This window comes from Nicotiana tomentosiformis, chromosome 3, assembly GCF_000390325.3.
Source record: "Nicotiana tomentosiformis chromosome 3, ASM39032v3, whole genome shotgun sequence".
NCBI lineage: Eukaryota > Viridiplantae > Streptophyta > Magnoliopsida > Solanales > Solanaceae > Nicotiana > Nicotiana tomentosiformis.
Window position 1 is genome coordinate 2895748 of NC_090814.1, and position 27265 is coordinate 2923012.

The window sequence follows — 27265 nt, forward strand, 5'->3', positions numbered from 1 at the left end:
TAATGTAGCCAAAATAAGCTATGATAAGTGTGAGCAAAACTTTAATTTCTGTGCTTTAATCTTTATGACAAAGTTTGTAGCCTCTGTTGTAAAAGGCTCACTTGAGATGCGTTTAGTGCTGAAGTTAGGTGACGCTCAGATAGGGACCGAGGTACTAAGGCAAATGCCTAATACCATGGATCGTCTTTAAGAGGGTAGCACTAGATGATAAGTATCTGGCGATGTAATTATATTAATTGTTAAAGCGTTATGAACGAACTTTTTAGTGGTTAGGTATATAAGAAATTAGAATTTAGCATCAGAAAACAAGTCGGAAAACTGCATTTTTGCATCTAAATCAAATGGTTGATAGGAGTTTACCTTATATATTTCTCTTAATTATAGTTCTTTCGATTCTTTTATCCAAGTAAATTGTTGTCTTTGTAATGAATTTTTTGTGTGCATAACACACACACATATATTCCTCATTAGGGCCTTGCTCGCAAGCCCACACTTTAAATGCACTTTACGCTTAAAGCTCCATCAAAGCCTTCGCGCTTTTCTTTGTTTTTGCCTTTGATAACTCTTGTTCCCTGTTTCTGGTGTTCATATCTCGTTTACCATGTGAAACACCTATTATCTTCAGTCCTCAGACTGGTTTCGCAATGGTAGTTCCTTCACTAAACTGGAAGAAGAATATCTTCGTATTTTTATGTTATAGTTCTAATTTATTTCTTTCATTTTTAGTTCTAAGGATCTGCAGTTCTTATAGCATTATTCCATGAACTTCGTTTGCAGGCAAAGCATCAAAAGGCCAATCGCAAAAGAATCAACAGGCTGTTTTGGAGGTAATTCTTTTGCTCTCCTCTTATTGTCACTGGACAATCGACCTTGCTTGAGTTGACTTTTTCATGTAGAAATTTCGGACTGGCGAATACAATGTCATTGTTGCAACATCAATTGGTGAAGAAGGTCTGGATATCATGGAAGTGGATCTTGTCATATGCTTTGATGCTAATATATCACCTTTGAGAATGATTCAGCGCATGGGCAGAACAGGAAGGAAACATGAAGGACGAGTTGATATCCTTTTCATCTAGCTAGGCTTTTCCTTTTCTTCTTCTTTTGAAAAATTGTTTTCTTTAAGACCAATTTTTTTCTCTGTACTTGCATATGCAGTTCCTGGCACCCAGTTTTTGTATTCATTTCAATAGATTTCCTTAATGAATTGCTACTAGTTTTAGCTCACGAAGGAAGAGAGTTAAAAGGTTACTTGCAAAAGCAAACAAGCGGCAAGGCGATTATCAAAGACATGAGAAATGGGGGAATTCGTTTTTCATTTTATTCCAGTCCGAGGATGGTACATCATATCAACAGATTTTCTCATCAGCTTCAAGGAAACTATACCTTCTTAAGTCTGTATGTTTGTCTATTGTAGATTCCACATATTTTTAAACCAAAAGTCCAGTTCCTCAAGCTATCAATTCCACAGTTTGTTCCTCGTGGAAAGAACATAAAAGATGTTCACCCTATTCAAGTGTCTGCATTCCTGAACAAATTAAGTGATGAAGAAGCAAACCTGCTTGCGAAATATTTCAAGTTTACTGGTCAGGAGACTCAGGATGCATGGAGACCATCACTTATTGCCTTCCGTCATTCTCAGCTATTTCCTTCCAAAGTGCACAGAGTGGTGCATTCATTTAGAACAGTGATGCTAATAGATGCAATGCAACATTTGCAAGAAATGTCTTTTCCTCGAGATATCAAAGCTTCTACCAATGAGGTTCTTATGCTGATATTTGCTTAACTTTATTATTTGTAGAATAACTGAAAATTGAATCACTTCTCTTCGATGGCTCAGGATGAAACTTTTGAAAATTTGTCTATGAAAGTTGAAGCCACCAAACCATGTGAAGAAATTCTGAAAGGTAACATATATACATACTCGATAGCTTCATCACCAAAATTATTCAGCATTTTGAACATTTTACTGATTGATGTTTGATAATCTCTTACTTCCCTAATGCACTGGCTCTACATTATCACTGAGTCTGACCGAAATTATATGTTTCTTTTCATTAAATGGAATTCATATTCAATGATTCAAATTAGTACAAATAATGCTGTGATATGTTAATTTGCCTTCCATATGGCGTCTTTTCAACAATTTTACACCAGTTTTACATGGTGCAGCAGATTATCTCCAGCCAATTTCAATATAACATCACTTTGTTGTCTTAGTATCCATTATATTTAATGGATAGATGGAGGTCGCTGTTGTTATTTATGCCAATAAAATAAAGAGAGATTTCTTCTACAGAAGAGCCCCCCCCCCCCCCCCCCCCCCGCCCAACCCCCACCCACCCACCCACCACACACACACACAAAAAAAAATCTGATATATGGTGCCAGTATGGAGAAGAATTGTGGTCCAATCTGCACTACTATCTGATCGATCACAATTTACATATTCCATTTAAACCTGGGGTTAATTTCAGTGTACGAAACATTGAAATTATTCAACCTATTGCATGCGTTTTATCTATTTTATCTACGAATTAACATTAACTTCCAAAAGCATTTTAAGTCTGTTTGCATATCTGGTTTTTTCAAAGCTGGTTATGATTATCCTCTTCAATCCATTTTTAAATAAAAGTATCCTCTCCAACCTACTTATAAAAAAGGATATCTTCAATCTTCTCATGGACTAGCTCGGGGAATCTTAGTAGCTTAGTTGGTTGGCTACCTGAACTTTCACCTTGTTGGTGAGAGTTCGATTTCCCACCTTGTAATCCCTCCCTATTTTCCTTTCCCCTACCCTCCATGTAATTAAAAAAAATTCTAGCTCTTCTTTTGTCCTTAATTTTTTAGAATCTGGTTCTGGTGCTATAATGATCTTTAACACATGAAATATTTCTATTAACTGTTCATTGTCCATGCATAGTGCATATCTGTAATATGTTAAGGCGATATCCAAACAGCTGAAGCTGCCATTGGTATGTTTTCATGAACAAGCTCACGTTTCTCTTTGCTGGGTGAATTAGAGGCAAGAGGGCCAAATAACACTGAAAAACTATGCTATTTTGCCCTTGATCTTGCTTCTTATAATTTTAAGAGCATTGTTTATTTTCTGACATCCTCTACATCAAACAAAAGAAAATAGAAGAGAAACAAGAATAGTCCAGAAAAAGAATTTGGATGTATGTTGTACTCATAGCTAATATTATTCAGATTCATACAGGCTGTTCTACTGAAGATGACTGTAAAACAGAACAAAAGAATGAGTCTGTACCCCTGCAAATTCCAAGTAGTAAAAAGACGCTTTTACTGGACATATTTCAAGGGGAAAGCTCTCATGCACATGCTTTCCTATTTGGCTCGGAATTTGTCAGCGTTGATGATCAGGGGAGGGTTATAGTCTCATCTGTTGCCCAACTTTTTTCAAAAGAAACTTTGGTTTCTAAATTTACAAGCACCAGATTATTTGAAAAGTTCAACCTGCCAGAAAAAGATTCCCTTCATGGTAAGGTTTCAGGGAATGAGCTGGAGGAAAAGACTGCTGGAGTAAAAGGCATTTCTGCTACTCAGACAAGTGCAGAAACAATTAATTTGGAAGCATCAAGAATCTGTGAGTCTAATGCACAGCAACAGAAGATATTTGATCTCTGCGAAAAGAATATTCAAAGTCCAGATCACAAGGTAAAACCAGAAGGTAAGAACATCAGTGAGAGTCTGGAAGTTCAAATTTGTGGGACGCCAATAGTAGCCTATGAGCCAGACAAAGAGTTTGGAGATATGGAGCTTAGTCCACGTCTAACCAACTTTAGTGATATCGAGTTTGTCCCGGAATCTCCTATAACTGATGGTCTCTTTCTTTTCCTTTAACAAAGTCTTTTATGGAACTATGCCCTTTTTTTTGACTGTATCTTTTTGTTACCTTAAAAGTTTTATCTTTTCTTTCGCAGGGGTGTCAAAGGATGAAGGTGCACAGTTCATGGTTAAAGACCTTGTTTCAACACCAAAAGAATTGTCAGAACAGAATGAAAAGACTGCGGGTGGCATTAGCACCTTTGGAAAAGATAACACAATGTCAACTCCTATACAAAACATTCAGCATAATGAACCGAGAAGTTGCAAGTACACTTGTCTAATTGCTGAAGATAATCAAACTCCTATGGCAAAATTATCAAGCAAAAGCTGTAGCGAAGACTGGCAACTTGGCTCTACAGACAACTCAGAGAGCGTTGGACAAAAACCGAAGTTTAGAAGATTGCGCAAACACGGTGATCTTCCTAGAAGAAAACCACCAGACAAGCAAAAAACTGGTACTTCCAGAAAACGAACAGCTCTTTGTGGCACTGACAGTCATACTGGTTTCAAGCATGGAAGAGCTATAGGTAACTTGGATGCTTTACTTTTCTAGCAAAAACAAAAGCATGCTTGCTGCTAATCATTCCTGGATTTTGATGGTAGAGGGTTTCAATTAGCTATCCATTTTCCTACAAATTTTTAAAGGATTTTGTATTCTATGTCGATAAAAAATTGGATATTGATATATCTGCTATTGCCATCAGGTGAGAAACGGCAGCCAAACATTGTTACAGACTTCATTGAAGAGGAAGCTGAGTAAGTTCATAATTTTTTTTTGATAAGGTAAATTGTATTAATCAAAAGGGAGAGAACTCCCGTGTACACAAAGTATACCAACGACGTAGAGAATTTACATCAGAACATGATTCTCTACAAAAGACGCCCAATCTTCTATACAAGTAGGGGCTAAGTGAGTGCACCAAAAAGCGATCAAAGATAAAAGACTATTCTTAAGATGTGAAAAAGGAGACTCAATCTCCTCAAAAGCTCTCTTATTTCTCTCCCCCCATACTACCCACATGAGAGCTAACAGAGCGAATTTCCACGTCTTTTGTTTTCTTCTTCTACGAAAACCGCCCCAGCTATATAACATTTCCTTTACAGTGCTTGGCATCACCCATTGAACACCAAAGAGATTCAGGATTGCCCTCCACAAAGCTGAGGACACAGGGCAATGCAACATAAGGTGATCAACTTCTTCTCCTGAGCTTTTACAGATGTAGCACCAACTAACAAGTGTAATTCCCCTCTTTTGGAGATTTTCAGCAGTCAAAATCACTCCCCTTGCCGCTAGCCATGCAAAAAAGCACACCATCGTGGGCGCCCTAAGAATCCAGATCGAGGAGTATGGAAAAGTGGTCTCCTCTCTCACCAACATACTCTGGTAAAAGGACTTTACGGTGAACAAAGCATCGCCACGCAAGCCCCATCTCCAAGAGTCGCAGGATGGCTGGAGCATGTCTTGCCCGTATAGCAGTGCTAACAAAACTTGAAGCTCCGCAATCTCCCAATCTTGCATGTTCCTCCTGAATGAGAGGTCCCATACTACCCCCCTTCATGCTCCTTGCGAATCTGTTGGACCATCAGTTCCTTCTGGTTTGAAACTCTGAAGACGTGGGGGAAGGAGACCCTCAAAGAATCCTCTCCACACCACCTATGATTCCAAAAGCTGATTCTCCTTCTATCTCCCACCCTGTAAGTGATGTTGCCACTGAATGGTTCCCAATTCTTCATGATACTCCTCCACATGCCACACCCGAAAGGTGTTGTGATCGCCTTGGTCCTCCAACCCCCTCCCGTTGAATCATACTTTTCTACTATGACCTCCCTCCATAGAGCATGCTCTTCTACCCCGAATCTCCACAGCCACTTTCCCATTAAAGCTCTGTTAAATACCCTAAAGATCTTTCACTCCAAGTCCACCCCACTTCTTTGGGGAAGTGACTGTTTGCCAATTCACTAGATGAAACTTTCTAGTTCCATCCGCCGCATCCCATAGAAAGTTCCTTTGAAGTTGCTTCAGTTTTTCTGTGATGCTCACCGGTGCTTGCAACAGGGATAAGTAATAGGTTGGCATACTCGATAAAGTGCTTTTGATAAGCACTTCCTTACCTCCTTTTGACAAATACCGTTTCTGCCACCCTGCTAATCTTTTTTCAACCCGCTCAATCACTGGATTCCAAACCGTAGTATCCTTATATGAAGCGCCCAAAGGGAGGCCCAGGTAAGTAGTGGGAAGGGAGCCCACCTTGCATCTGAGAACACCAGACAAGGCATCAAAATTAGTAAACTCACCTACCGGGAAAATCTCACACTTGCCGATGTTGATTTTGAGTCCTGATACTAACTGAAACCACTGCAGGACCTGCTTCAGGTAGGTCAACTGATCCATATCGGCATCACAGAAAACCAGTGTGTCATCCGCAAAAAGCAAATGTGAGACTCTTCGGGCACTGAGCACCCCAATCGGAGCTGAGAATCCTCTCAAGAAGCCTCCGCCCGCCGCGCGATCCATCATTTTGCTCAGAGCATCCATCACTAGAATGAATAACATGGGGGATAGGGGGTCACCTTGCCTGAGACCCCTGGAGCTGCCAAAGAAACCACACGGGCCACCATTAACCAGGACAGAGAATCTGACTGAGGAAATGCATAACTTTATCCATCCCCTCCATCTTTCCCCAAACCCCATCCGCATCATAATGAAGTCCAGGAACTCCTAATTGACATGGTCGAAAGCCTTCTCAAGATCTAACTTGCATAGTAAGCCGGGTTCTCTATTTTTCCTTCTGGAGTCTACAAGTTCATTTGCCACCAAGGCAGCATCCAGGATCTGCCTACCTTCCACAAACGCATTCTGGGAGGACGAGACGGTCATGTCAAGAACCTTCTTAAGTCTGTTGGAAAGCACTTTAGAAATAATCTTGTAAATGCTCCCCACGAGACTAATAGGCCTGTAGTCTCTGATACAAGATGCACCTTCTTTCTTAGGTACAATAGTAATAAAGGAAGCATTGATACTTCTCTCGAAAACACCATTCGCATGGAAGTATTCAATGGCTTCCATCAACTCTCCCTTGATGGTGTCCCAAAAGAGCTGAAAGAAAGCCAAGGAGAAACCATCAGGCCCGGGGGCCTTAGCACCAGCACAAGACGACACAGCCTCGTGCACCTCCTTCTCCTCGAAAACCCTTTCTAGCCACTCGTTGTCTCCCTCCCCTATATGGTTGAACTCTATTCCCCCCAAAGTCGGCCTCCAACTAACTTCTTCTGTATATAAGTTCTCATAAAACCCCACTATCGCCCCTTTTACTTCCTCCTCTCCCTCAATCCTCACCCCATCCACAACTAAGGACTCTATGAAGTTTCTCCTTCGATTTGCGACCGCCACCCTATGAAAAAACTTGGTATTCGAATCCCCATCCTTTAGCCAGAGCGCCCTCGATTTTTGCCGCCAACTAGTCTCCTGAGCTATTGCTAACTCGATTATTTCCCTCTTAACCTCCCCCAATCTCTCTTTCTCAGATTCGTCTAACTCCCCCGCCCCTTCCCCTCTTTCTAAATCCCCCAATTCATGCATAAGCTCCCTCATTTTAACCTCTATCCTCCCAAAAACCTCCTTATTCCACCTAATAATATTTTCCTTGAGCAATTTGAGTTTCTTCGAAAGCCGGTATGAAGGTGTCCCTGATACCCCATAGCTTGTCCACCATTCTTTCACCTTGTCACCGAATCCTGGCACCTTCAACCACATGTTTTCGAATCGGAAGGGAGCACGCAACCCTCTCCCTCTGCATCCATCTAGCAAAATAGGCAAATGATCTGAAGTCAACCTAGGTAAAGGAATTTGCACCGCATTCGGCACCAGCTCATCCCATGATGGAGATGTCAGGAATCTATCAATTCTAGACCTTGAGTTGGAATCCTCCGCCCTGGCCCAAGTAAACCTTTCCCCTGACAGAGGAAGGTCAATGAGAAGGTGATCATTGATGAAGTCAGAAAACTCCTCCATGGCCCTCGAAAACACATTATACCCTAATCTCTCCTCAATCTAATAGTGTTAAAGTCTCCCCCTAGAACCCATGGAATATCCCATTCCCCCATAATATTGGCCAGTTCCTCCCAGAAAGACACCTTGGACCCTTCCTCTACCGGCCCATACACTCCCCCAAATCCCCACTCCACCCCACTCACTCTATCTTTGACGAGAGCTGCCAAAGAGAAAACTCCCTTCCTAATCTCCTTTACCTCCAAGCTTCTATCATCCCACATAAGTAGGATGCCCCCGCACTTCCCGCTGCTGGGACCCAGTCATATTTCACCCAACTACCTCCCCAGACACTTCTCACGATCGCATCCGACAAAACTTCCATTTTGGTCTCCTGAAAACAAACTAGGTTGGCACCCCACTCCCTAACTCCCACTTTGACGATGACCCTTTTGTTTGGGTCATTCATCCCCCTCACATTCCATGAAAGGATCTTTACTTCCATAAGCGACAATAGCCCCCATTTCCCCACCTCCCCTAGCCGAGGTCCCTTTCTCTTTGTCACACACTTGCTCCCTTCTCTGATACACCACTATATCCCCTAAGTTATTTTGCTTAACACCTTTACCCAAGTCCCTCCCTGCACCATCGTAAAGAGATTGTTGCTCAATCTCCCTCAACAGTTCTAACACCCTATCTTCCTTCCCTGCAACAGATACACCTAGAAACTTCCCAAAGTTTAAGAGTTTGTCCTCCATCCAAAAAGATATATCCCCTCCTCCGGTCCTTGACGAAATTGGGCAGGCTTCTTCTGTATGTGCCCTTTCCTTGCTACTACCAGAGGAATACAAGACCATAGTATTTCTAGCACTAGGAGTTTTAACCTTCGAAAGGGTCTCACCATTTCCTTTGGGGTCAACAACCTCTGAAAATGACACTCCGCTGCTATAGGAATGTCCAGAACCATCAGTAGGGTAGCATGGCGGAAGAGAGCATGGTACCCTTGGTGGCATATTAACTGAAGATACTGGTTCGACACTAACATCAATTGGGACATGCTCACCAATCTCCCCAAAAAAGAAGAAACTTTGAGTGTGTCCTCAGCACAACTAAGCCCAGGAGCAGTTGAGTGGTTGATAGAACCGGGCCCAACAGAGGTGGGGGGCCGTGGATTAACAGCACCATCCTTTGCCGGTTCTGCCCCTGTAGCGGCGGCCATCGTAGAGGGGCACATGTCACTAGAGCTCGGTGAAGGAGTGTCACTGTGTGAAGCACCATGGCCAGAGGAAGGAGGAACCACTGTCCCCATATGCTTAGAAGCCTTATCATGCGCAGCTTGAAATAAACTGGGCCCCTTAGGATTAATTCTAATGGAATTGGAAAAAGTTGCTGGGCCCATGTGAGGAGGCCCAGGCCTATACTTGCTGAAAACATGCCCGGCCCTATGATAAGTAGAAGAGGACCGTCCCATTTTGCCTTTCCAGCCCGCATCACTGACCCATTCACGTCTTCTCTTGTTATAATTTTGTCTTCCTCCCCCAATTTCAAACCTCCCGTCTCTTCTCGATCTAACGTCTGATTTTGGCTTAATCCAGTGATCCGGTGAACCCTCCCCTCCCCTCAGAGACTGATTTTCCCTCCCTTCTCTTCTGTTTGACCTTCCCTTTTCTTCCGTCGCTATCACAGGCATAAAGATAGGGCGAAATTCAGGGCTCAACCAAACCCTATAACTCAAGTAGCCATCTTCCACCACAGTGGAGACAGGGATTCTGCCCCCTTTCCTCACCACAATCCTCACTCGCGAGAGATCGTGTAAACTGCAAGTGACATCAATAAAACCCCCACAGATTTCCCCTATCTTCTTGAATAGGTCAAGACACCAAAGATGCACCGGGAGACCCACCATGTTGACCACCAAAGTTTCGCCAGTGAAGCGAGGGTCAAGACACCCATCATGCTCCACCCATCTGTCTAGATTTAAAAAGTTCCCATCGAACCACCTGTTTCCTCTGACAAGAATTTCCGAAGCTTGAGACTTGTCAACAAAACGAAAGAGATATTGAGTGTCCCCCAATTGCGATATTTTTAGCCCATCCTTGACGTTCCATGCCTCTGCTGCCCAGTTTCTAACAGCCTCCGGAGAACCAACCCATTTGGAGAAAGACCCAATGAGACTAGATTCCAAGAAACCCTTGCGTCTGAGAGTGTGCTCCTCGGACAGCGTGAAGTGCGGCTCCTATCCTACGTCGAGCTTTCGATGGCATTTTCCCCCAAGTTCTAGGGATGGCCAAGAGACAGCTTTCATAAACGACATGTTTTCCAGTTTTCTGGATTCTAGAGAGAAAAAAGAGCTTCTCTATGTACAATCATCATATTCTAAATGCGGCTGTCCCGGAAAAGCTGGCCGGAAAAACCTCAATTGTTGGAATAACAGTATTCACAGTGGGTGGAGACAGAAGGGAGGAATGTTTCCTCGTACTGCTGTCTGAAAGAGAAAAAGAACTGGGGTTTAAAGGCCGGAAAAAGAAAAAGTCGTCGGAATTTGGTGAAACTGGCACGGGATGGCTCGGAAATGCCTCGCGAAGAGGCTGTCTGAAGGAAAAAAATTGAAAAGTCGCCTGAAAAGGCCACACGTGTCGGCGCGTGGCTGAGACTCGCCGGAAAGTCAGGCGCGTGGGGGCGCGTGAGGGCTCGGTTGCCGGAGAAATTTACTGGGGTTTGGTCGCGGGGAGCTTGGCTCTTGATGGGTGTGGTGGAAATTTAGGAAGAAGAAGAGATGGAAGAGGCTTGGCCATTTCTGCCAACAGGAAACTGTTAGGTGTTATCTGAAAAGATGACTTTAGAAGTCATAGAGTCCTAGTGGAAACTATGGGACTGTCAACAAAAAGTCTCCGTAAGTTCATAATTAGAGAACTGGAAATCTCATACTCCAATTAATTGGAGCTAGTTAGCTCACTTTGTGAAATAAACACATAGATGGATTGCATAGCCAATATGCTAATCATTGCTGGTGGTAATACTCGACCATGGTATAATCTGGTACTATAAGTTCTATTGTCTTCATTTGATTTCACCGAGGAGCATTGGAACTCAATTGAATTTGTTCTTATTCTTTCTTATTTCACTCTTTATAAGAACTGGGTACTTAGCTGTTTCGTTCTTTTTGAGTCGTGGGGGTGTGAATAACTGAAGTCTCAATTGAAATCTTGAGCTCTTTGCTCCTCTTCTTTGTTTATTGTGTCTCTACAGGGCATTCCTTTCTTTTATGTCTTATTCCTCCCTCAGTCTCATAATACTTTTCCCCGTTTTGTCTTTTTCCCTATCTGACTGTTGTCCATTCTGGAAGAGGGAGATGTAGAAGTTCCTCAAATATCAAAGGGAAAAAGTAAGTTTCTAACAACAGATCTTAAGATAAGTAGCACATAAGAATATTGAGAAGGATATTGCTCCACCTGAAAAATTGCATGAAATTCTTATTCTGTGCAGGAGATATTGTTTAGAATGAAATTGAGATATTCTTCTATCCTCAAGAATGGTACCTACTATTGATTAGCTACTATCCAAGTACTCAATATAAAGGAGTAAAAAGGAAAGTATCGTTAGCAATTTCCTGTGGTATCATCGAGATTCTGCACCTGCACCCAGTGCATGGTTTATGGGTTATGGCTATCATGCCTAGTGTCAACAAGACTGCATAAATTATGAGTTAAGGGGATACATATAGTGTCAACAAGTACTTATCTTCCATTCTTCTGACTTGCTAGAAATACTATTACGGGCAATATGGCCCTCAAATACGTAATAGCATTCTAAGTTGCTGTAAACAAATGGGAAAAGGATTATTGTGGTGAGTTATGATATGACCAGCCTTAGAGTGTAGTTTTCAGGGTGTAAGATATTAAAGCTGTAAAAGACAGAGACAGAAACTTGCAGTATGATGAAGTAAATGTGATGTTGCTCCAGAGGTAACCTCAGAAGATAACTTATGATTGGTGATAGGTTTGCACCATCATCTTTCATGAACAGACAGCCTGAGACCTCTATTTCAAGTTCATTACTGCCACCTGTCAGAAAACCTTTCCTTTTCCTTTGTGATTTATTTTGTTTTTATTTTATCATCCTAGACACATGCATTCTAGAATTAGGGGTAGAGCTTCAAACTTGTTTTTTGAGGGAATAGGGAGTGGAAACGGGGGGTCCTGATAAAGTTTCTTACACCAAATTTATGTTTGCGCAATCCTCTATTCCTCCCCTATACTTTTCCAGAATTTAGTTTCGTGCTCTGAAAGTTTTCTAAATACCAATGTGCCCTTTTACTTTACAGAAAGGAAAAGAAAGAGTAGTGTTAAAACATAAATTTTCTACACGACTAAGATGCACCAGAACATGCAACAGGGCAAGTGTTCCATCTTAGATTATGAAAAAGACTGCATAACTAATGGCGCAATTGACATGTCGAATGGCCATTGAGTTTGTTCTGCAGCCCATTGATGTGTAGAGTATCCATACTACAATTAATGGCCCAAAAACAAAATAACCATCATAGATCGGTTACTAGTCAAATTTTCATACTTATTATGAATTTCATCCGCCTCATGCACTTCTCCTGATATGCTTCTAAAATATTGGTTCGGACACAGGGTGTCTTCAGAAGTTTCAGTATCTGATGATGAGGAGGATAAGCAGGATTGCAGTTCATATGATGATAGTTTCATAGATGATAAGATAAATCCAACAGCGGCAGATAGTCAAGCCGAGGCTGGTGAAGTTGACATGATAGCAATTTACAGGTTTTTATTAAGTTTATCTCTTTATTTTCTGTTTTGTTTTACGCGTTTTCTCCCTTTTCTGGGTGATTTTAGTATTGATTCCTTTGAAAAGTTTTAGAGTGATTAAATATCCGCTCTTCATTTTTGGGAGCGAAACAGTCTTATTTTGAACTAAAATGGTGTTAACTAATCATTTTTTTTTGATGAAGAATGGTGTTAACTAATCATTAGGTTTAAACAAACAAATCAATGTAAGAATATTGCGGTACAAATGCATGATGAGACTAGGCATCTCATATGACTGACTTTCAAAATAGCTTAACTACAAGTAAATGGAAATTGAACAAGCTCAGTTGAAAGGTCAGGTTATTCAATGTATTCAGCTTACCTGCATGGCATTGAAGTGCCTGCGCTCTGTATTGGAACACAATTTCTTTTAGTCAAGTTATAAATAATTTGCAGTTCTTGCTTCAGAACTAAGAAGAGATTATAAGCACTGATGTCTTTGTGCTTAAGAACATATCAGCAACATGGACTTCAATGAAACAAAACACTTCTATATGTGAAGTTTTGAAGTGATGTGGCGACGAACTTCTTGGCTGAAATTTATAGTTTGATAACTGGTGATAAAGTACTCAAACTTCAATTTGACATTCTCTATCATCAACATTTCTAGGGGATTCTTGTAGTTCGCTAGGAATTTAATGATGCTCATAATGGTTTTGGTTCAGAACTATGAAGTGCAACAATAACAACAAACCCAATGTAATCCCACAAGTGGAGTTTCGGGAGGGTAGTGTGTATGCAGACCTTATCCCTATCTGGTGAAGGTAGAGAGGTTGTTTCCAATGGACCCTCGGCTCAAGAAAAGGGGAAAAAAGGAAGCAGTAGTAACAAACAGTAACAACAACGAAAGATAACTGAAGTGAACAAGAATAGGAAAATACAAGAATAGTACTAATACTACTGGTAAGGAAAGGATAAACTCTCGACTACCTACTAACCTTTTATCCTAATTCTCAACTTCCACACCTTCCTTTCAAGGGTCATGTATTCGGTAAGTTGAAGCAGCACTATGTGCTGCTTAATCCACCTCTTCTAAGTACTTCTTTGACGTACCTCTACCTCTCCTCAGACCCGACATGATCAACCTCTTACAACTCCTAACTGGGGCATCTATGCTTCTCCTTTTCACGTGCCCGAATCATCTCAGCCTCGATTCTCACATCTTGTCCTTCACAGGGGCCACTCCCACCTTGTCCCGAATATCTTCACTCATATTCTCATCTATCCTGGTATGCCCACACATCCATCTCAACATCCTCGTTTCTGCTACTTTCATTTTCTGGAAATAGGAGTTCTTGATAGGCCAACATTCAGTCCCATATAACATAGTCGATCTAACCACCACTTAGTAGAACTTGCCCTTGAGTCTTGGTGGCACATTTTTATCACACAGAACACCGGATGCGAGCCTCCATTTCATTCACTCGTTCCAATACGATGTGTAACATCTTCGTCAATCTCCCCGTTTCCTTGGATTACAAACCCAAGATACTTGAAACTATCTCTCTTGGGAATGATTTGTGTATCAAGCTTCACGTCCACGTCCGCTTCATGAGTCCCGTCACTGAATTTCTTCCTCTTTTTCTCCTCGTCTATGCTTTCCACTTGCTTCAAATATGCCGCTTTCTTGGCTTTCACTTTTCCTTGGACCTTCCCATTCCACCATCAGTCCCTTTTGTGTAGGGCTGTTCAAAACCGAACCGAACCGTTAATCGAACCACAAAATTGGTTTATTGGCTTATTGGTATCGGGTTATCGGGGTAATGGTGAATGGATTAAAATTTTATAATTAACTGCTTAACGGTTTGGGGACGGATTACTCAATTTCCTTATCGGATAAACCGTTAACCCGTTAAGAATTTTTATATTTGAACTTTTACCCCTATGTATATAAAGTACTACTTGAAACCCTAAATCCTTAATTTCTCAATTCAACACTGGCAGCAGTCGTCTCCCTCAACAGTCAGCTCTTCAAAGTTCAAACATGGATTTGGTCGGACATGGATTGCATGTCACATGGATTTTTCTATGAGATAAGGAGATTTGTTTGTGCATTAGTTAACTAACTTGTTTTCCTCGTAAAAATTATTTTTTCTTTCAATTGAGTTGTCAATTTTTTTTTATCCATACCACATACTTATTTACTCTCCCCTGTACTGGATATTGCATGTCACATGGATTAGGAAATATGATATAAATAAATTTGGACCTAAATTTTCGCTTATCTTTAGTTCTCTATTACTTTTTTATTGTCTATTTGATTTAGCTGATAAACAGCCAGATAATCGCTAATCCGAGACCAATCCGCCCGATGTCTTATTGATTGGCTAGCAGATTACTACATTTATAAACCGATAACCAATAAGTTGAACCGTTAAGCGCAAATATTCGCCTGATCCGCCCGATAATCACCCCTACTTTTGTGTCCACCAGACTATCCCCTCGTGACCCTAACACCTCTCTAACCGCTTCCTTAATTACTAAATTTAATGAATAAACTGATTATTTCATTTGGTTGTTCTGGATGAGAGCGAATACGCAACACTAAGTAGAGAAAATGATGATTTAAATAGCTATGCTAAAATCTAGGACTAGAAAAATCATTCAGAGTTGCCTAATCATAATCTACCTTAATTTGAAGGTAATGGCACCTGAAACATGTATCATATTAGGAAGCAAAACTATGTTCACACAGATACAGGGGCATGAGCTCGATATCTGACTTTGTTTAGAGAAGATTTTGTGACTCAAGAAAGCTTGGATGCTGATTCTTTATGCTTTAAACTGTTAATTGCACTCCATGATATATTTGTGCATATACTCACAGAATCTTCAGCTATACATATATGATGAAATTGAGAAGAAGAGAAGGCTTCTTTGTATTTCAATGTATATTTTGCATCCTACTGATACATCCCTTTATACTAAAGTCCTACAGCTATTCTAGGAAAGTAAATAAATGAAAATAATGAGAGAATATTCAGTTACAATACAATCTTCCTACAATCAAGCTATCCTACAGTCAAGCTATTAATTAAAGATTTGATTCTCTGATTCTTCTCCCATAATTAAGCTGGTCAACACTTCCTCTCAAGTTGGTGCAAAGATGTCACACATGCCCAAATTGCAAACCAGTATATGGAAAGTCCGTTTGTTGAGACCTTTGGTAAACACATCAGCTAGCTGCCTTTTAGATGACATATGGAACAAACTCAAGACACCGCTTGTAACTTTTTCTTTGATGAAGTGTCGATCAATTTAAACATACTTTGTTCGGTCATGCTGGACTGGATTATGAGCTATACTAATGGCAGCCTTGTTGTCACAATATAAGGAAAGTTTTAGTTTTTCAGACATTCTCAATTCCTCTAGTAGCTTTTGTAACCACAAAAGTTCACATACACCCTGGGCCATAGCTCTATATTCTACCTCTGCACTTGATCTACCAACTACACTTTGCTTCTTGCTTCTCCAAGTAACTAAGTTTCCTCTTACGAGTGTACATTAGCCGGATGTAGATCTTCTGTCATCTAGAGATCCAGGCCAATTCGCATCTGTAAAGGCTTCTATCTGGAGGTGACCATGTTTGGAGAACAACAGACCTTTTCCGGGTGGAGACTTTAAATACCGCAAAATGTGAAAGACAACTTGCATATGAGGATCTCAGGGATCATGCATGAACTGACTCACCAAGCTAATTGAATAGGCTATGTCTGGTCTAGTGTGGGAGAGATAAATGAGTGTTCTAACCAGTCTTTAATATCTTTCCTTATCAACTGACTTTCCAGTTCCGCTTTGTAACTTGTGATTACTTTCAATGGGTGATTCTGTCGGTTTGCAACATGTCATACCAGTTTCTTTCAAGAGATTCAAAATATACTTCATTTGAGAAATAAAGATTCCTTTTTTTGATCTAGCAACCTCAATTTCCAAGAAGTACTGCAACTTCCCTAGATCTATGATTTCAAATTCTTGTGCCAACACCTTCTTCAATCGGGTCATCTCTTCTATGTCATCTCTTGTCATTACTATATCATCAATATAAACTATGAGAAGAGTGAGTTTACCCTTTTGATGTCTTATGAAGAGGGTGTGATCAGCATTGCTTTGTTGGTAGCCGAAAGAGATAATTGCTTTGCAGAATCTGTCAAACCAAGCTCTAGGAGATTGCTTCAGTCCATATCTAGGTTGCTCCGACATGGCAGTTTAGGTGCCGTACCCGTGTCGACACGACACTATTATGGGTGTGGGTATGGGATCCGTACAGGATTTGGTCAAACAATTTTGGGTACTTTGAACACGACGGACAGAAAAGTTCGAGATGAGATACAATTTGATTACCGAAATCAGAACTAAAATTAGGGTAAATTTGAAGAAAATAGCATATCTTATCTAGGAAATCAATCTTTTACTTATCTACAACTTGAGAATAAAAATGAAATCCACACTTTACAAGCTATACGTAAGTATTCCACAAAATTTCTCATAAATTAGAGAGATTTTTATTTTTTAAAATTATTTTTAGCCGGATCCCCGCAATCGTTTCCGTACTAGGATCCGTTTCCCCGAATCTTAAAATTTACATCTTGAAATATCCAACCTCAAGATCCGCACCCGTGTCGGACACCCGCACCCGTGTCCGAGCAACTTAGGTCCATACAAGGCTTTCATCAATCTGCACACTTTTCCTTGACTTTGTTCAATATCAAATCCAGGAGAGATCTCCATATACACCTCTTCTTCTGAGTCTCCAAGAAGAAATGCATTCTTCACATCAAACTATTGTAAGTCCCAATCAAGATTAGCTACACAAGACAAAGTGATTCTGATAGTGTGCATTTTAGTAACATAGGCAAATGTCTCTTGATAATCTACTCCATAAGTATGAGTGAATCCCTTAGTCACTAATCTTGCTTTGAATCTTTCAATTGAGTCATCAGCTTTGTGCTTCACAGTGAAGACCCATTTGCAGCCAACCAACTTTTTGTCTGGTGGTGAAGTGTTTCCAAGTTTTATTTTTTGATAAGGCCTTTATTTCTTCAATCATAGCTTCCTTCCATTTAGGATTTGCAAAAGCTTCCTCCAATTCTGGGGAATAGACACAGAAGAAATAGACAAGGCAAAGACTCTATAGGAGGGAGACAAAGATTTATAGGAGACAAAAGTTAGATAAATGATGTTTGGTGGTGCAAGATGTGACTCCTTTTCTGTGAGCAATAGGTACATCTAACTCATTTGGAAATATAGGTAACTCACTAGTAGAAGAAGGTTCAGCTTCTGCAGATTGCATGATGATTTCTTTTGCTCTATTTCTCCTTGAGTAAGTTTTCAAATCAGTTCTATCCAAATGCCCAATAGTCTCCCCATATATTCTGTCTTCAATTACTTTCCCCTATGGTACTGGCAGTGGTTTCAACAATAGAACTCGGGAGAATCATCTCTTCTCTTTTATAGCTCTCCCTCTGAAGAGGTGATGATGTAATACCGAAATAGGGCTCAGATTCTCGAAAGGAAACATCCATGCTGACAAAGATTCTTCTAGAGGTAGGATGATAGTATTTGTACCCTTTCTGTATTGGAGAATACCCAATAAAGACATACTTAAGGGCTCTAGGATCAAGTTTCCCAGAGTTCCTAGTGTGAACATTAGTAGACACACTCAAATACCTTCGAAGGGACAGTATTATCATTCTTACACTTTAATACTTCCAGAGGAGTCTGGAAATTGAAGGCTTTTAGTGGCATTCTATTGATGAGATAGGTAGCTACTAAAATGGCATCCCCCAATAAGGTTTTGGTAGATTCGTGGTAAACATAAGAGATCTTGCCACTTCTAACAAATGCATATTTTTCCTTTCTACAACGGTACAACCCCATTTTGTGCACTGGTATAAGGACAACTAGTTTGATGGATTATCCCATAAGACTCCAAATAAGCACCAAAATTTTTATCCATGTATTCTGTGCCATTATCAGTATGCAAGATTTTTATCTTAGACTCAAACTGAGCGCAAATCATCTTATGAAATGACTGAAAGCAGGAGAAAACTTCACTTTTGGCCTTTAACAAATACACCCAAGTCATTCTAGTGCAACAATCAATAAAAATAACAAATTATCTACTACCAAATAAAGAAACTGTTTGAGTAGGACCCCACACATCAGAATGAATAGTTGAAAAATGAGTTGTACTTTTATCATCACTCAAAGGATAAGAGTTTCTAGTGTGCTTGGCAAATTCGCAAGCATCACAAAACAAAGATTTAAACTCAGTTTTAGAAAACAAACTAGGATATAACTTCTTTAAAGTAAAAAATGATGGGTGCCCCAACCGTCTATGCCATTGTATTATTTCTTTGTTGACATCCTTATTTCCTCCAAAAAAGGCGTGACCACATCTCGAGTTCCATCAATCCAATATAAGTCATCATGCAATCTACCACTGCCAATCCTCTTCCTTGTTTGAAGATCCTGAAAAACACAATGATCAAGAAAGAACTTGACACTATAGTTTAGTTTTTTGGTGATGGCGCTAACAAATAACAGGTTAATAGGAAATTCAGGCACATGGAGAACAAATGATAATGTAATATCATGTGTACAAACAACAGAACCTGTTCCAGGGACAGGAGTTAGGGAGCCATTGGCTATTCTGACATAATCCCCTTTGGAATTGGGAGAGTAATTTTTAAAGCCTTTAGAGGAGCCTGTCATGTGTCTATTCGCACCAGAATCAATAATCCAAGAATTAAGGTGAGCATTAAAGGCAATACCTGACTGCACGTAATTGGAAGTGGCAACATTAGATTAGTCAAGTTTATTTAGGAGACAACGAAGATGTTGAACTTCATCCGAAGACAAAGCTTCTCCAAAAGCATTTTCCCTGGATGTCTCTACATTTTCTGCAATATTAGCCTGAACCCTTGATGAACCTACACATTTTCCTCCACGACCTCTAGTTGGTCTACCATGTAGTTTCCAGCATGTCTCCTTCATATGCCTCGGCTTTCCACAGTAATCACAGTGCAGGTAATCTTTATCAGAAGTGAACGCCTTTGATTGTTCATGAGACACAACTAACCCGAACTTCTCCATTGGTGCTGAATAAAGCATGACCCCTCGCCGGCTCTCTTATGCATCCTCAAGAGAAGGAAAAGGAACTTTACCGAGAACTTGAACCCTGATCTTATCATGTTCTTGGTTCAAACCGGCCAGAAAATCATAGACCCTTTCCTTTTCAATCAATCGTTGAAATAGAACTGCATCATCAATACACTTTGCTTGGAGTTCCTGATAGTAGTCAATCTCCTGCCGTAACCCGCTTAACTCAGAATAATAATCAGTGATAGTCAACTCACCTTGCTTAGTCGCATGAATTTTATTTCAAATTTCAAAAATCTGGGCATCATTTCCTTGCGAGAATAAGTGCGCTTGGCTGAATTCCAGATTTTTTCAGCAGTGTCAAACAACAAATATTGTTTAGAAATTCGAGGATGCATAGTATTCAAAAGCCAAGTCATAACAAGGAAATTATCAGAATTCCATTGACTATAAGTAGCATCAGTCACATCAGGTTGTTTCTTTTCTCCAGTAATATAACCAATCATTTTCCTGGATTTAATAAACAACAAACAAGCCCTTGACCAAGCAGGATACGAACCAGCACCATCCAATTTTATCATACTAATACCATGTGAATCAGAATTATTGTCTACAGAATTATTGTTATCTACTGTTTTTAAGTCCCCCATATTTTTGAACAATCCGAAGCACAAAAAAAATTTCAGAATATAAGTGCTAAACAGAAGAACCTGGTAACCCAAAACAGCCTTCGGAATCTGAAAAAAGACTACTGGAGCTAACTGATTACGCCGGACTTGTCTTCTGGTGTTCGAAAAAATCTGAAACTAGTTTGGGTAGGTCGTACAGTAGGTATAATCCTTCTAGTGATACCAGTTTTTGTACGGAACTAGCGGAGGGTGAGAAAAAAAGCTTCGGACAGAAACATTAGCAAGAAAACTATAAGAAAGAGGGAGAAAACTCAACCTATGGAACATTAGTGCGCTGCAGAGGGAGAAAACTCACCTCAAAAGGACAGCAATGGCTCTGATACCATGACGAAATTGAGAAGAAGAGAAGGCTTCTTTGTATTTCAATGTATATTTAACATCCTACTGATACATCCCTTTATACTAAAGTCCTACAGCTATTCTAGGAAAGTAAATAAATGAAAGTAATGAGAGAATATTTAGTTACAATACAATCTTCCTACAATCAAGCTATTAATTAAAGATTTGATTCTCTGATTCTTCTCCTATAATTAAGCTGGTCAACAATATATAATTTCTTATCCTTCCCTCTTTCTTGAATGTTGTAAACTGAAGAAAGGGAAAAGATCAATCTATTTCAGATGGGGCAAATGCGTCTGATCATTCATGCGAAGTGCTTTAAATGTTGTAAAGAATTAATGAATATCTTCTTTTAGCACTTTCTTGAATGTTACTGTAAATTGCTTCATTATTGATGAAGTACCGTTTTATGAGGGAGATAGATTCCCTTTTAGTAATATTTTCATGAAGTCATAGATCATCTGATGATCACGGCTGCATTGCCTTGTTTTCTGGACCTAAGCCAATCTTTAATCACAGGCGTTCATTGCTCACTCAGTCACCGATTCTCAACCTTTCAAATGATTATACTCCTGATTCTGAGGTTCCAACTAGCAGAGCAGATGAAAGCAAGAGCTCATCTGGAACAGCAAATCATCACACACCTCAAACTGACCCAAAGTCAATAACGAAATATCCCTCAAACTTTCAGCAAAGTATTAATAGAATCGCACCAGAAGCCATACCATGCTCAACCACTTGCTCTTTGAGAGAAAACGATAGCAAGTTAGAGAGCCGGAAAAGAAAGTTGAGCTATTATCAGGCAACTTCACTGCCAGTTGTCAATTTACACGATGAGTTCTCTCTTCATTCTAAAGCTGTTGGTGTAAACTCACATCTTTTGGAAGAAGCAGCAAACAATGAAGTTGGTGATCCATTTGATGATGACCAGTTCTTTCAAAGTATCGATCTTGATGCAATGGAAGCAGAGGCTGCTAGAATGCTCAGAAATAAATCACAGTCCTTGGTTCAGAATACAGTGAATTCAATACCTATTACACAAAATCCTGATGGCGGAAACTCTCCTTCATTTGATCTAGGAATTTAGTTTTTCTGTCTCGATTGTTAAGTTGGTGTTACAGCTCGTATTTATTATCCGCATCGTTTAATGGTTACAGGAAAGTCAATCGTGACGCAAATGAGGCGTATGTAAATGCAAGGAATATGGAAACATTTTGCTGTATGTAATTTCAAAGATATTGTTTCCCTAGTCCACGTAAAGTGCTTTGGCTGTGTGAAGCATATGTGCATGGTTGAATACTTGCCTGTGATTTCTCAAGCAGATGTTTTGTTTCTCTTTTTTTGTCAAGATGAGCTTAATGTCTAAAGCACTTTGTACATAGTCCTTCTACGCCCCCCCCCCCCCCTCCCCACCCCCTTCCCCCACAAAAGAAAAAATAAATAAAAGTGGCATCAATTTATTTAGAGTGTGCTTGGAAGCAAACCTTATAATTGGATTTGGATGTCATTAAACAATTTTGGATCATTTGTCAAGCTAAGTAATTATTTGGTCAACACGTAATTGGGTGTAATTGAGGGGTAACAATTAGCTCTTCAATTGTCGAGCAATGGCTGAGAATTGATAGTACATTTGTATAATTGCAACGTGAGTTCTAAAATTTTCTTTTATTCTTATTTGTCAAATATATTATTCGTTTCATTCTCTCTTCTATTTCAAATATGTGAGAAACACTTGTTAATTTTGTGCTTTATTAAAATGTTGTTCTATTTATTAGTACAAATATTTATTTTCAAAAAATACTTTCTAAACTCATGTATATTCTTTTGTTATTTAAAACATGGAACAAATCATGAATTTCATTATGTTCATGTGAGTAGTAAGATTCCTACTAGTTATGATATTAGCTCGCAATTTATAATTACAAAATATATATTTTTAAAATATGTATTTTAAATACCTAATACGGTAATAAATAAAATCTAATATTCCTTATATGCATATATATATATATATATATATATATATATATATATATATATATATTTGTCACACATTAAAGTATATTCACTTATCCTTCTAAAAAATTTATTTCGTATCATTAACTTTAATTTAAAATATAAAATATCTAACTATTTAATTATACTTGTGTAACCTAACATGACACATGACATTACATTGTAATTACGTTATGACAAACAAATTTATTTTTGTAACTTCTTTATTGTATAATTACTAGGTCAATTGCAAGGTGTCCTTCCAAATAGACTCTTGCGATAATTTTGTGGTTGTTATTTTGTTTGTCGGTTTTTTAAGTTTGTTCCTTTTCCTTTGTGTATATGTAAACTACATGCATTTAACGAAAACATCAAGAAACTAAATGCAAGTTAGCTAACAGTGGCATAATTTCCTTTAATTTTGTTAAGATTGTATATACACAGAAATTACTAATAGAATTCGTTGCAATTCATTCACCATTCGAACAATCTTTCACCACTATCTACATCCCCCAATGATATATCAAAATGAGTAAATATTGATTTACAAAGCAAAGTAATGACCTGACATCCAAGATTGGAAAGCAAAATACAAAAGAAAATTACGAAAAATACATAAAATTATTACAAAAATCTATAAACCAATACACACACACATAGTAGTCTCGGTTTCCCCTCATTTTTGTGTAACCAAATTAAATCAAATATGTCGATTTTTTTTCTTAAATGTAATACCAAATTACAGAAAATCAAAAATCAAATCGATGTATAGTTTACACATGGAATGTAAATATAAACGTTTAAAATATCACTAAAATTTCAAAAATATTAAATGTTGAACTCGTAATTTTAATTGCGTAATGGGTGCAAGAGTAATTTTAAACCCTTCAAATTTAGATGCTACATACATCTCCATTCCAACCTATGCTTTTATTGTACTCAGTTGATGCACTTTCCGCTTTTGTGCAAAGAAATCTAGTTATTCCAATTGACTAGAAAGGTAATAAAGGGTGAACTTGCTTTATCTCACAAAATATCTTAAAGAGTGTTTAGTGGTTGGTTTTTCTCTGTTCCTCGTTTAGTTACCTCTTCAGATTATTCTACAGCAAAATAACAAAACAAAAAAAAGTAAAAGTGACTGAGATACAAGGGAAAAACTTTTACTTAACACTAGTATTAGCACCCGCGCGGATGTGCGGAAACTAACCATATTAAATATTTGAGTTATTTGAATTATATGTAAATAATCTTAAAATTTAAACCTTTTCGATAAATATAGATAATCATTGGATATTAATTAAGAAACACTATATGAAAATGATTAAATATTTCTCAAATCTTCTAGTTATAATTCTATTTTTCTTTTTTGGTACCATTCTCGCCGGTGTCATTGGATCCAAAAAATAATCAGGAATCAAAATAATAACTCATATTTATGGCAAAACAATCAAAGGTTGAGACTATGAAGGACTCTTTGGATACGACTTGACTCTTTTACTACTGCTTGAACTCTTATTTGGTGTGTTGATATTTTTTAAAAATATTTCTATTTTAAAATTTCAGTTTCTAAAACTTTATTTTTCAATAATAATTATTTTTATAATAATGTAAGTGAAAATATTATCCTTAATTCAAAACTCATTTTAGTCGGCTATCTAAAATTTAAAAATTCTTTAGCCAGTGAAGTTTTTTCTAGTATGACTCCATTTTGATATTTGACATTAACCATGTTAAATATCTGAGTTATTTGAATTATATGTAAATAACCTTAAAATTTAAACCTTCTAGATAATCATTAGATATTAATTAAGAAACACTACATGAAAAAAGGCTAACATTTTCTCAAATTTCGTAGTGATAATTTTATTTTTGCACCATTCTTATTGGTATCATTGGAACCTAAAAATAGTCACAAAGCAAAATAATAACTCGTATTTATGAGCTATGGCAAAGCACAAAGGTTGGCACAATATGAACGATTCTTTGGTTACGGCGTGACTCTTTTTGTAACGACCCGGCTGGTCGTTTTGAGAGTAATAGCCACGATCCCCTATTTATTGCTTTCCCCGTATCATTTTATGCTTATGTAACTTGTCGGGAGGATTTATTTATGGTTTTGGAGTGAAATGGGACACTTAGTCCCTAAAACGGAAGCTTAAGTTCAAGAATGTTGGAACTATGTGAAGACAAATCAGGAATAGAGTTTCGTCGGTTCCGTTATCTCCGTTAGATGATTTTAGACTTAGAAGCGTGTCCGGATTGTGAATTGGAGGTCTGTAGCTGAATTAGGCTTGAAATAGCGAAAGTTGAATTTTTAGGAAGTTTGATCGGGAGTGGACTTTTTGATATCGGGGTCGGATTTCAATTCCGGAAATTAGAGTATGTCCGTAATGTCGAATTTGACTTGTGTGCAAAATTTAAGGTCAATCGGACGTGATTTGATAGGTTTCAGTATCAGTTGTAGAAGTTTGAAGTTTCCAGTTCATTAAATTTGAATTGGAGTGTGATTCATATTTTTGTTGTTGTTTGATGTGATTTGAGGGCTCGACTAAGTTCATATGATATTTTAGGACTTGTTGGTATGTTTGGTTGAGGTCCCGGGGGCCTCGGGTTGATTTCGGGTGATTAATGGATCATTTAAAAATGTGTTGGATTGACTGAAGTTGTTGCACCTGGTGTAATCGCACCTGCGCACTTTGGGCCGCAGAAGCGGCCATCGAGCCACATAAGCGATTATGGGCCTGCCCAGCTGGGACCGCAGAAGAGGTCAGAGTCTCGCAGAAGCGGACTCACAGGAGCGGTGAAAGGAACGCAGAAGCGGCCCTTGATCGCAGAAGCGATTTTAGAGGACTTAAGTTAAGTCCGCACCTGCGATTGTTTTTCCGCAGGTGCGGAACTGCAGAAGCGGTGAACCCCTCGCAGAAGCGAGATTGCTGGGCAGAAAAAGGCTAAGTTCGAGGGTTTTATCCAATTTTTATTTTGGGACTTTGAGAGCTCAGATTTAGGCGATAATTTGAGGGATTTTCAGAGGAAGTTGTTGGGTAATGATTCTTAACTCATTTATGGTTATATTCCACTAATCTATTGTTAACTTCATCTTTTAATTAAGTATTTGGGTTGAGAAAATTGGAAAAAAGTTGGAAGGTTCTTCAACCGAAATTTTGGGTTTTGATTGAGGTTTTGGTATCGAATTTGAGTAATTTTGGTATGGGTGGACTCGTGGTTGAATGGGCGTTCATATTTTGTGACTTTTCCCGAATTTCGAGATGTGAGTCCGGGTCGACTTTTTGGAGCGATTTTCGAAATTCATGTTAAAGTCTTGATTTCATTAATTAGATTAGTTTATTATAGTTGTATTTATAGTATGCGATTGTTTTTGGCTAGGTCTGGGCCATTCAGAGTCGGAAAGTCGAGGAAAAGGCATTCTTGTTGATTGATTGAGCTTGGCTCGAGGTAAGTGGCTTGTCTAACCTTGTGTGGGGGAAATCCCCATAGGATTTGGTACTGTTGTGATACTTCTGTGATATGTACGCAAGGTGACGAGTGCGTACACGGGCTAATTGCTGAAAAATCTAATTTTTACTGAGCAGTAACCTGTTACGTCTTAATTGAGTAATACCAGCATGTGTAGTTATCCTGTTAGCCTAATATCGCATGTCTACGTATCTTAATTGCTTATTTGAAACCTGTACAACATGCTTAGTTGATTTTCTATTTTTTCTTGACTTGTATTTAGCCATAAGCTGTAGGATTTCTTGCTGTAATTGTTGTTTTCATCGATTTCGAGCTGTGTGTTTACTTTTGGGACTACGAGGCGGTACCTCGGGAGATCTCCCTGCATATTTACTTTTGGGACTACGAGGCGTTACCTCAGGAGATCCCCCTGCATATTTACTTTTGGGACTACGAGGCGGTACCTCGGGAGATCCCCTGTTGAGCGTTTACTTTTGGGACTGTGAGACGGTATCTCGGGAGTGCCCCCGTTGTTTATCCTTACGTGCTGTGCTATTATCTTTCTGTAGTTTCTCCTCATTAAATTTTCAGTCTCTTATTACATTGCTATATTTTTCTGCCTTAAATTATTATATACCAGTAGGGCTCTGACCTGACCTCGTCACTACTCTATCGAGGTTAGGCTTGGCACTTACTGGATACCGTTGTGGTGTACTCATGCTTCTCTTCTGCACATGTTTTGTGTGCAGATCCAGGTACCTCTTACCAGCCCCGCTATTAGTTGCGTACTTGCTGCTGCTCCGGAGACTTCAAGGTATATCTGCCAGCGTCCGCAGACCTCAGAGTCTCCCTCTATCCCTTTCATGTTGTTCTTTTTTCTTTTAGTTACTGATGTATAGAAATAGTTAGACAAATTCTTAGAGCTTGTGACTTGTGATTACCGGTTTTGGGAATATTGTTATACTCGAGCTGTTGGTTACTTGTACATGCCGAGCGGTATTTTTTCGTTATATAGT

General features: G+C 39.0%; 1 protein-coding gene across 1 annotated transcript in view; it reads left to right on the plus strand.

Moving 5' to 3' along the window:
• The window catches only part of LOC104111741 (DEAD-box ATP-dependent RNA helicase FANCM), a 38344-nt gene extending 16294 nt beyond the window's left edge, over window positions 1–22050 (plus strand). Inside the window, exons 14-23 of the mRNA XM_070196665.1 lie at window positions 778–827; window positions 897–1062; window positions 1215–1339; window positions 1418–1762; window positions 1841–1907; window positions 3221–3844; window positions 3945–4376; window positions 4554–4605; window positions 12478–12627; window positions 21321–22050. Coding sequence (XP_070052766.1) covers window positions 778–827; window positions 897–1062; window positions 1215–1339; window positions 1418–1762; window positions 1841–1907; window positions 3221–3844; window positions 3945–4376; window positions 4554–4605; window positions 12478–12627; window positions 21321–21888 — 2579 coding nt within the window. The 3' untranslated portion in view covers window positions 21889–22050. The remainder of the gene's footprint in view (window positions 1–777; window positions 828–896; window positions 1063–1214; window positions 1340–1417; window positions 1763–1840; window positions 1908–3220; window positions 3845–3944; window positions 4377–4553; window positions 4606–12477; window positions 12628–21320) is intronic.
• The last annotated feature ends 5215 nt before the right edge of the window (window positions 22051–27265 follow it).